This window comes from Pholcus phalangioides, unplaced genomic scaffold, assembly GCF_987345545.1.
Source record: "Pholcus phalangioides strain wild (caught in Gottingen) unplaced genomic scaffold, Ppha-v1.0 ptg000009l_1, whole genome shotgun sequence".
Taxonomy (NCBI): Eukaryota; Metazoa; Arthropoda; class Arachnida; order Araneae; family Pholcidae; genus Pholcus; species Pholcus phalangioides.
In genome coordinates this window covers 51,242,341-51,253,660 of record NW_028301602.1, presented here as the reverse complement: position 1 = coordinate 51,253,660, position 11,320 = coordinate 51,242,341, and the positions used below count along the sequence as shown (strand labels likewise).

The 11,320-nt window shown below is 36.0% G+C and overlaps 1 protein-coding gene across 3 annotated transcripts in view; it reads left to right on the top strand.

Annotated features, from left to right (window-relative positions):
• The first annotated feature begins 685 nt into the window (after positions 1-685).
• sturkopf (lipid droplet associated hydrolase sturkopf) overlaps positions 686-11,320 on the top strand; it is a 134,535-nt gene continuing 123,900 nt past the window's right edge. For 2 of the 3 annotated variants that reach the window (XM_089236504.1, XM_089236505.1), the window contains exon 1: positions 701-1,111. In XM_089236504.1, coding sequence (XP_089092630.1) covers positions 952-1,111 — 160 coding nt within the window. In that variant the 5' untranslated portion in view covers positions 701-951. Of the gene's footprint in view, positions 1,112-11,320 lie in introns of all 3 variants that reach the window. The other variant, XM_089236503.1, reaches the window with a different exon arrangement.

Here is an 11,320-nt window from a genome sequence, read left to right as displayed (position 1 = left end):
CACACTCATCCAGGGACTCCATGTCATCATATCATTTTAAAGCGGCTTAGCATCGTCCCCTAAGCCTGAAGACTTCTTCTCCATCTCACATAACATCTCTGGAAATTGCTGGAATTCCTATGTGTTCTGTGATTGATGTCAGCTCTTTCGTTAGTATATTTTATAACATTTTCTATGCTCTTGTGTAGACTGACCATATTTCCTCGAGAGTAATACGGGACATTGAGATTCCAAATACGGGAAAATACGGGACATCGCCAATTATCGCCAAAAATGACGCCAAAACCGAGCAAAGTTGCCAAATATTGTTAAAATTACGGTAAAATCACAATGGCGGGAAATGAAACGTTACTGCAAATTGCAGTGGATTAAAGTTATTTTCACGAAAAAAATGTTCACCGAGACAAATGTGGGAGATAAATATTCTCATTTGTAGCTGTAATTATCATAATATAGTTTATTAGTTGAAAAGTAATTTCAATCTTTGACTTCAATAAAGAATAAAAATTCAAGTAAGCGTCGTGTAAAATACGGGAAAAACCGGGACACATTTGTGAAAAAGTTGGGATGACCAAAAATACAGAAAATACCGGGACTGTCCCGGGAAATACGGGACGTATGGTCACCCTACTCTTGTGGAATGTTCTTTCTCTAACAGGGGATGGCCCGAAGGCATAAAGCCCTGTATAATTGAAGAAGAAGAAGTAAATATTAGTCGGTAATAATTGCTGTAGCCAAAAACCCTGCTAAAACTAAACCATTGATTGATTGATTGATCGGTAATAAATTAGTTAAGAATTATCGTTTCACTACCGAAACGGCACATAAAAGACAATAAAATGAGTGAAATAGATGTCCTGATAATTATAGCCTAGATTTTTTATTTTTGACACTAAAATGATTTTTTTAATTTCTAGTCCTTGTTTTGAAATTCAGAGTTTCATAATTTGAATGGCAGAAATTCCTTATATACCTGCAAATGATTTGCAATTTCTCCATCAAGATTTTGTGACAGTTTTTGGAGTTCCTACTCATGTGGTTACATGTGGCCAGTGGCTGGAAGAACTACCTTATAATGATGCCTCACTATGTCTTGTACTTGTAATTCCCGGTAAATGTATTTTTTCTTTATATTAAAGACTTTTTTTTCAGCAGTTCTTACTAATTCATTTAGCAGATGTATCAGTTGTTGTCTAGGACAAATAACTTTACAATTAAAAAAAGATGATTGTCAATTTTTTGGCTGAAGCTTTTTATGCTTCTCTTGGGATAGTGCTAGATGCAAGATCTTCTCTAGATGCGAGTGGAAAATGACAGTACAACAAATCTGTTCACTGATTTGAGATTCTGAAGCAACATAGTTTTCAGAATCTTCTCTTTGCATCAAGTTGTCTGGAGCAGCCGTGTTTACTTTTCAGATTTGAACTTCATTGAAATTATGGATCTGTATTTACTGGAAGTGCATCACGTACAGAGCATACATTTGTTTGCATAAATGTATAATCTTATAAATTATTAGATGATTATTGCCATACATTCATAAAGTATGATTTCCACATTATCGCAGTCTAGAGCAGTGATTCCTGGATCTGTATGCCTTTTCGCACAAGCATGTATTTGGGGGCATTTCACCCACATCTTGAAGGCTAATTTTGTTTTTACCCAGTGAATGCTGTATGGGGATAGCATTGTTTAATAGAGTATTTACTTTTTTTAAAGTTTTATCTTATCTATTCAAGTACAGTAAAACCTCCTTTAATGGCCTCCATCGAACAACAGCCACATTTTGTTGGAATCGAACACGTCCCATAGACTTAACATTACAGATAATCTCCGAACAACGATTTCCGAATAACTGTCACTTTGAACATGGAGTCAAAATAAAATATGCATATCACTATAAGAAAAAACTATGGAGGAGGAAGAGGAAGAATTATGGATGGTTTCTTTTCCTGGGTACAAATGCTAGCTAGATACATTGAAGGTAGTGGAAAGGGCCACTTAAAAGAAAACTGGGTTTTTTGATTTAAACCAGGTTTTTTTTGTTTAAACCAGTTTTTTTTGTTTTAAATAGTATTAACATTAAAAACAATGAAATTTCTGAAAAATCATTCAAACTTCTAATAATAAACTAAAATAAAATGGTTATTAATGTAATTAACACTATGCCCATACTAATTAATCAATAGATATTTCTTACATTTTAACAAAACTAACTTTTGCAATTTAATTATTTTTTGCTCAACTCAATGGATTACTGTGTATTTGAAAATTCTTTTATAATGTTATTATTAATCATATAGTATATAAAGGTTTTTCTCCAGTTACTTTCAGTATGCTTGATTAGGAAGCTATTTTGCAAAAAGTAATAAAAATTACGTGAATATAATGTATTTAATGAAGCATAAATAATGCAGATTAATTAGCAATGATTTACGATATACAGGGTGATTATAACTAAAGTTCTGATTTCAAAACACTGTAAAAAAAGAACGAATACTTAAAAATGTAAAATTAATGACATCATCCAACATGTGGGAAATTTGCTCGCAGAATGGAAACGGTAGCCAGTCATGGCAAAATGATACCTTAATTATAGCATTGCACGATTTCATAATTCATGGAAACATCTCAAAAAAACGAAGTAATTGAACAAATAACTACAACTTACTTGAGAAATGTTAAATATGTTGTCCAACCTGAGGTTGAAAGCACAAAAATTGTTGTTCAACAACAGAATCAGAGTATGCCATGGTCATGATGTGGATGTGCTTGCAATTCAGCTTTATTAAACAAAACGCTCCCCCCCGTTAATATTCCTGAGGAACTTCTAACATATAGGGAATGTGCTGGAGATTGCAATTCACCAAAGTTTGCAATCTGACCACTGTTCATAACATTTTGAGCTACACCCATAGCCAGAAGTTGCAAGGGTTAGGTGTATCCTGTCAAAATTGGTCTTCAGCAGCTGCTTTGCTGGTATTGCAATGTGCATCTTGATAGAAGTTCTATCCACACACTGATTCTGTGGAAGTGCTGAAATGATGTGGTTGCACAAAATAGATTATACTGCTGGCCAAGTACAGCATCATCTACTTGCACATTTTGCACTACTTGCACTTTTTTTTCCTTTTACAAAAGAAACTTCCATTGCTTCAGGCCCCAAAGCAGAATTTTTAGCACTGTTCTGCGACGAGCCCTCGGCTGCGTGGAAATGTTCTGCAGTAAAAGTCCCCATACATGTAATAATGTTTTTTGCACTTTTTCTTAAAATTCTTCCAAATTGTTCTGCAGTAGCGGTAATTGTTTTGCGACGTACGTCGCAGATTTCGGCACATTCTGCTTTGGGGGCTTCAGGAGTATCCATGTAAATTTTCAAGTCATTCTGATCAATACTTATTGTATAGTTTTGGAATCAAAACTTAAATTATAATCACCCTGTATATAGCTGATTATTTTTCATAAATCTGTTACTACTATACAGTAGAACCTTGATTAACCGGGCCTAACAGTGTGAAAGTATAAAAAAAACAACTATTGAATATTAAGACTGGGAGATATACAGTAGGAGATGTGCTACTTCTTATGGGAAAGAAAATGAAAATGTATGTGAGGTAATGTAACAACTAGTACACTAGTCTTTGTCCTTTAAGGACAGCTGGTGTCTTTATTGGATTATAGGACCACCTGCCCCTACCTAGCATGATGGTGTCACTACTGTAGCTGCTTCTTTGTGAAGGGAAAAAGAAACTCTGTGAGATAATACACCACTACATTTAGATGTATGGTGCAATCCTTATTCATGAATTTGCTAAAGATGGAGCATCAGATTGCCAAAGGTTAGAAAATGTTGTAAGAATGAGAAATTTTGGCTTTTGTATATAACTTTAAATAACTATGATACTTCATATGAAAAATATATATATATATTCTGGCCACTTTTATGAGACTTTTTGAAAAAAAACCACTTATAAAATCTTTTGTCATTTAAAGATATAGGCCATCAGCATGTACCCCAATGATATAAAATGTGGTAAAAATGAAACATTTTGGCTAATAATGAACCAATATGATATTTTTCAAGTAAAAATAAATTATATTTAGGCAACTTTTATTTGATTTTTTTAAAAAAACCACTTGGTTAAAACCAAGTTTTAAACCAACGTGGTTTAAACCAAACAACCCTGATCTATAGTTGGGCTGCGGGCCACTTGAGTGATCTGAAAATATTTTGCGAATCACCTCATTGAAGTGGGAATGTTCCATGGATCACTCAAGTGATCTGGAACAGCGCCCCAGGTCACTTAAGTGATATGTAAATGTGCTGCAGGTGACAGAAGTGATCTGAGAATGTGCCACTTAGTTCATTCTTACAAAATTAGGTTTGAGATTGCAGGCCACCTCAGATTACTCTGAGAGCCACATTTTGCCACATATCATGGGTTGAGCATATATGGTATAGTTGATCATCATTGGTGGGAATAAAGAACTATTTGAGGTTGCTGATACACTGTTTTGTTCCATAACAGTTTTTCTCGCCAAACCGTTTCTGTTGTGCACCTCAGCACTGCAAGCCTAAATTTTAGGATGCCAAAATAGTGTTGTAAATCGATTAAATGGCCGTAATTAGATGCTTAGTAAGCCGGGGCAAGTATGCATTTTATCCCCCCCTTCTTGTAATGTTGAAGGATAGTTTACAGAGTTAAATTTGAGCCTCCAGTGCCCGGGCATCAGATCCGCCTAATTCTCTCTACTAGCGGCCCTGTCAATTAATCAATCATTGCAATATTATAGTATCAATATAATCTGAATCATGTATTCTAATATAATCAATTATACAATAATTGATATACACGATCAAATATTGATATACACTATTGGGAGATTATATCAATTATCACACTATTGATATACACAATAATTGATATACACTATCAAATATTGATATTGATAGATATTCATTTTGATAATTATACACTATCAAATATTGATAGTGTATAATTATCAAAATGAATTGCAGAATGTATTATCATTTTATGCATTTTATATAGATCACAAACTTTAATTTTGTTTTTCTTCATTCACATAATTATTCATATATTCAGAAATAATATTCCATTCCCAGTAACGACCACTTCCCAATAGTAGCCACATTTTTATAGTCCCGTCAGTGGCCGTTGTTGGGAGGTTTTACTGAAATTGTAAAGTATGGATATGGACAAAAGGAAGTTCATGTTGCTATATCTCGGAAGGAAATTGAGGGATAGACATAGGGTACGTCCTGTCAATGAACAGAGACCTTCATATGGTGTTTTTAAGGGTATTTATGGCAAATAATTAAAAAATGTCCAGCTAAAATCAGCTTTAAAAGTAGCCGGGGGATTACCACCCGGACCCGCGTTGTGTGAATACCCCATTCTACCTAATGTACAAAACATGTTTGTGCAGATGCAGAGCCCACACAAAGTTTTGATAGGTGCAGATGCCATCCAGGCCGAAACGAACACTTTTGAGTTGCGAGTTTCATTCCACATCGTCTGATAGGCTCCATTTGTAAACCATTGATAAAACCTTCTTCCAGACCCGCATCTGCTCCATGTGAAAGAGCCCTAAAATTTCTTAATGTTTTGTGTTCCATGGAAAATTTGTGCCAGTAAGATCAAGTCCACAGACCCCCCCCCCCCCTTGTGCATAGGTATAAAGTTAATCAAAACGTTGACGGGGGGGGGGGGTGAGCTCGAGCTCAATATAATGAAACCTCACTTATACGACACATCGTATAAAAGAGGTTTATACACTCAAACAGGTAAAGACGTCATATAAATGCGAAAATCATTTTATTGAAATTTTTCGACAATGTGGGTACTGACATAATTGATATAATCTTCCAAAGGTTTAGAACTGTGGCTCTTAACGTTTTTTCCACTCCGCACCAGCAGTGCAGTTCAATTTACCTTCCCCCACACCCTTGAATAAGTTGACTAACTTGTTAAAAATTAAGTGCCTCAATTAATTACATTATTCACTAATTAGTTTAAAAATTCTAAAATTAATAGATAATTTCAAAACTAATTTGTTGGAAGAAAAAAGCACACAGTTATCAAATGCAAAAATTATAAATATAAAAAATTATAAATAAAAATTAATAAATGCCAGGAGCTTGGGTAATAAGAAAGATTTTTTTAGAAACTATGATAGTTGTGGAGGGCTTGGATCTTATAGCCATTACAGAATCTTGGGCAAATGATGGGGATGAATCTTTCTTACACATCTCAGGATATGATACTTTTTTGAGAAATAGATCTGATAGGAAAGGGGGTGGAGTGTTGATATACGTGAAATCCTGTTTGAAGGCTAGAGAGTGTAACGTGCAGAGAAGTGATATTGAAACCATATGGGTTGAACTTGAGAACAAAAGACGTCATAAGCTTATTGTTGGGGTTTGTTACAATCCACCGAATAGGGATCAAAACTACTTGTACATCGCCAAAATTCATGATGAAATTTCCTACATGTGTAAGCGAAAGAGGGTTCTCATACTAGGGGATTTCAATTACCCGGGTATTGATTGGGAGAACCTTTCATCTGGAAATCAGTATGAAAGAGACTTTCTTAAGTTGGTGCTCGAAAATTTTTTGTATCAGCATGTATGAGAAGCCACTAGGGCTACTGCTATTTTGGATTTAGTTCTTACTAGTTCTGAGGATCTAGTTGAACATGTTTCGGTGGGGGAAGAGTTTTCTTCCAGTGATCATCGTATCGTCAGATTTCACTGTAACTTTTCCTTGGATAAGGTTGATAACAAAAGACTGGTTCCTTGTTTTCGGAGAACTAACTTTGATGTTTTGAGAAGAAGGTTAGCGGAAGTTTTCAAAGACCGGTTGGAATCAGTAGGGGTGGTAAGTCAATGGGAAGAATTTAGTACGAAGCTGTCCTCTGTTTTGCACGACGTCATACCCTTTGTTCGAAAAAAGCGTGTTTGTACATCACACCCTCTATGGTTCACGGATAGCGTGCGGAACTTTTATCTTGAAAAAAAAGAGCATTCAGAGAGTATAAAAGTGGACGAGGTGACCTATCATTGTTTACTGATAAAAGAAGACTTGAAGAAAGCGATAAGGGATAGTAAAAAGGAAGTTGAATCTAGGTTGGCAGATAACATTGGCTCTTACCCAAAATCATTTTTTCGATACGTCAATAATGGATGTAAGGGGACAGTTGGCCCCCTCTCGATAGGAGGCTCTAGGGTAGAGAGCAATGTAGGCATGTGTAGTGCTTTCAATGACTTTTTCGCGTCGGTTTTTAATGGAGATAATGATATTCGATATACGGGTGTTGTATGGGGTAATAAAACCCTCAACAATATTCAAGTAGAAGACGTGGAGGTCCTAAATCTTCTAAAAAATGTATGTGCAAGCAAAGCACCAGGAATGTTAATGAGGCACCAGGTGTTAATGAATTGTTGGGGCCAGTCGCACAGATATACAGGAGTAAACACTACTCCTGTATATCTGTGCGAGGGTATCATCCAGAGAGATTGGAAACTGGCTAACGTTGTTCCGATATTTAAGAAGGGCAGTAGAGAAGTGGTGTCAAATTATCGTCCAGTGAGTTTGATGAGCTCCCTCTCGAAAATTTTGGAAATTATCATCAAAAGGCAGTTTGTGAAGTGGATAGACGAGAATAATGTATTGTCGGATAATCAGCATGGGTTCAGGAAGGGGAAGTCATGTGTAACTAACCTCCTTTGCTTCTATGATTACGTGACTAAGGCTTTGGGTAAGAGCAAAAATTTTGACGTTGTTTACCTTGATTTCCAGAAGGCATTCGATCGGGTCCAACATGGCAAACTCTTGAAGCGTTTACACGAGATTGGAATAGGGGGCAACTTGCTGAATTGGATAGAATCATGGTTAAGAGATAGGTCGCAACGAGTTATGGTGAACGGGGAATTCTCTGGTTGGACAGACGTCACAAGTGGAGTTCCTCAGGGAAGTGTCCTTGGCCCCATACTTTTTTCACTTTTTATCGACAAACTCGATCAGAGTATCGATGGAATTACTAGCAAATTCGCAGATGATGTGGAGCTAATGGGGGTAATCGGGAATGAAAGCGATAGGGAGTTGCTCCAGACCAACTTAAACAAGATTGCAGCATGGGCAAATGAATGGGGCATGACGTTTAGCGTAGATAAGTGCATGGACGCTCATTTTGGTTCGAACAACCCACGGTTCTCTTACGAGTTGAATGGTGTCACTATCCCGGATGCAACTAGAGTCACCGATTTGGGAATTCTCATTGACGAGCGACTTAAGTTTTCTGAACATTGTTCAGCGGTTGTCAAAAAAGCGAATAGAATGCTTGGTCTCATTTTCAAAAAGGTCTCTTCGCGTTCTCCTAAAGTCATTCTTCGCTTTTTCGAGGCTTAGTTCGTCCTGGACTGGAGTATGCTGTAAGGTTTTGGATACCATACCTACAGAGGGACATAGACTTGGTTGAAGGGGTGCAGAGAAGAGCTACGCATGTCCTTATTGGCACACAGGGCTTGAGTTATGAAGAGAGACTTCATTTTTTGAATATGTTTACATTGGATGAACGCAGGTGTCGAGGAGATATGATCGAAGTGTACAAAATTTTCAATGGGATGGATAGGATGGACCATGAACTTTCAGTACACCGCCAATCGACTGCTTTTACAAGGGGACACCAGTATCGATTGGTGAGGGACAATGCAAGGTTATGGTGTCGCAGGGAATTTTTCTCTAATAGGGTTGTTAATAAATGGAATAGCTTACCCCCGGAGGTAGTAAATTGTAGCACAATTGACACGTTTAAAAAGAAATACGATAAACATGTTGGGGTTAATCGAGAAGCTATCTATTCTTAGAATAAGACAACCATAAGTATTCTTTATGGGCATTGTATAATATTTTATCATGTGTATATATTGTTTATAATTTGTGTTAATTGCATTCTTAATTGGGTTGCTGTATTTTTGAAATATATGACATTCATATTTTTATGGGCATCTTTTTATCAGCCACCTCATTGGGCATTTTGTCTGTTGTGGCGTTGTATTTGTATTTATTTGTAAAAAAAAATTTAACAACACATGTTGTGAGCTTAAGTGACTAATTTGCTTTTAAATTTTAAAAGTGCATTTGAATATGTGCACTGCCTTGTATTTCAATAATTTCACTAAATTATCAGCATTTATAGAATTAAGATTGAAAAAAAATGGATCTAGTGTCGCAAACAGAAAAAAAAAAACTTGAAAGGTATGTGAAATTCGCATGTGTATCAGTGTGACCTCTAAATCCCTTCAAGCTGGAAACATTCAAATTTCATCCAACACATTTCTGCAAACGAAAGCTAAAAAATGAGGTTCCAAAATGTAGGTATGATTTGTATTTTTCACTTTAAAAATTAAATTTTTTGCATAATTTCAATTTCTCCTTGATATCTCTTCAAGTGTCAGAGCATTAGTTGTTCTCATGGACTAATCCTGGGATCGTTCTCCCTTGGCTTGCTGTTGAACCGAGACGATGAAAGACTTTATTTGCTAATTGAGGGGTGAATATCCAAGAGATAGTTCCTCATAATCGTTGGTGTCATATTGCTAGGAAGCAAAATGCAGCAGACTGCTGCAAGAAGTATGACAGCATCTGAATTAGCACAGAGTGAATTGAAGTGGAGCAGGCTTAGTTAGCTAAGTAACTGTTCTTTTGTTATTCTGGAAAATGATTTGTGCGTTTAGTGCCAGACACCTGAATATCAAGGCAAACCGTGCTACTGTTCCATCCAGGTTATTAACTAAAATCTAAGGTCTATCACGTATATTTGTCTAATTACCATGTTTTATAGATGAAATGAGAATAAAACTTCAAAAAATTCACATGTACATCAGCAGATATGAGTGTAACTTATGAGCATATCATACAATCCTTTAAATGTTAGTTCATAACCTGAACCATTAATACCTGAATGTACTGTGAAAATAACAAACACTCCATTCATAGAATTTTTCACAATCTTGTTTTACGTATTACATGAACAGGGCTCCCACTCGTCCTACTTTTCCTACTTTTTGGTAAAATGTCCTCCTTCCTCGGTTTTGTCCTACTTTCTAGTTTTTGTCCCACTTTTCTACAAAATCCTATCGACAAAATTTGTGTAATTGATTTTAATTGAGCAGGAAATCATTGATATATTGCCAAATATATTACAAATGGTGGAGAATGCAATTAATGATTCTGCCAAAGCAGAAATTATATCATTTTTAAGGTTATTTGGCGGGGGGGGGGGTGTATGTGGACCATTTGGTTGATTAATTTTCATTTGCTTAGTTTGAGGGCTCAACAAGTATAGTAGTCATTAAAAACTTCTGTCTGAATGGAAAAATAATTTTGTATTTATTACTTCATGGTCTTGTACAGTAACATTCTTGTACATTCACCATTCAAAATTATGGTGCAAATAGGTGAAACAACAGTTTGCATTTCAAGGCAGTTGGATGCATAGGCCTATTCTAGGTTTGTGATTCTGATGCTACCCAATAGCATTCAGTTGTCTTCTGTATTTGTCATATAGGCATGAAGTGACATAAACAATATTTACTATGCTCAGCAAAGAGCTAGAAATGAAAGTGCTTCATTTGTCAAAAACAATTACACTTACATTGAACAGTATAATGTGAACAAATCCCTTTAAAAAATAATGGACAATGCAGTAAAACTATCTGGTTCACCTTGTTTTATTTAAATCGGATCTTGTAATCCACACATTTTGCACTGTACTTTTGAAAGTTGTCTCGAACAAATTTTATTAAAAAGTCAGCATTTAATAAAATATGCATTCTTAAAAAATGTACATCTTCAAAATTTGCTGTGCATTGTCGAAGACAGGGCTGTCATTTCAACTTTTTCCAGGGGGAGGGGGGCAAAGAGCATGTAACAAAGGTACGCATATATATATATATATATATATATATATATATATTTGTATATATACACTGAAGAGCCAAAAAAACAGGTATACCTGCCTAATATCGTGTAGGGTCCCCGCGAGCCAGCAGAAGTGCCGCAACACGACATGGCATAGACTCGACTATAGTCCGTTTCAGGTTAACTTTGCAGTGAAGAGGAAGCTACGAGGGAACCGCATCACTCGTTGCTATGACAACGAAAGCCTCTTAACCTATGTATCGATGCTAAGGTATGGCTGATTCTCGCCAATCTCGCAGAAAAAAATATTTTTTTCGTATAACGTAATGCTTGTAGAAAAAATTGCAGTCAGTTAGTAACAATTAGCTAATGAAAAA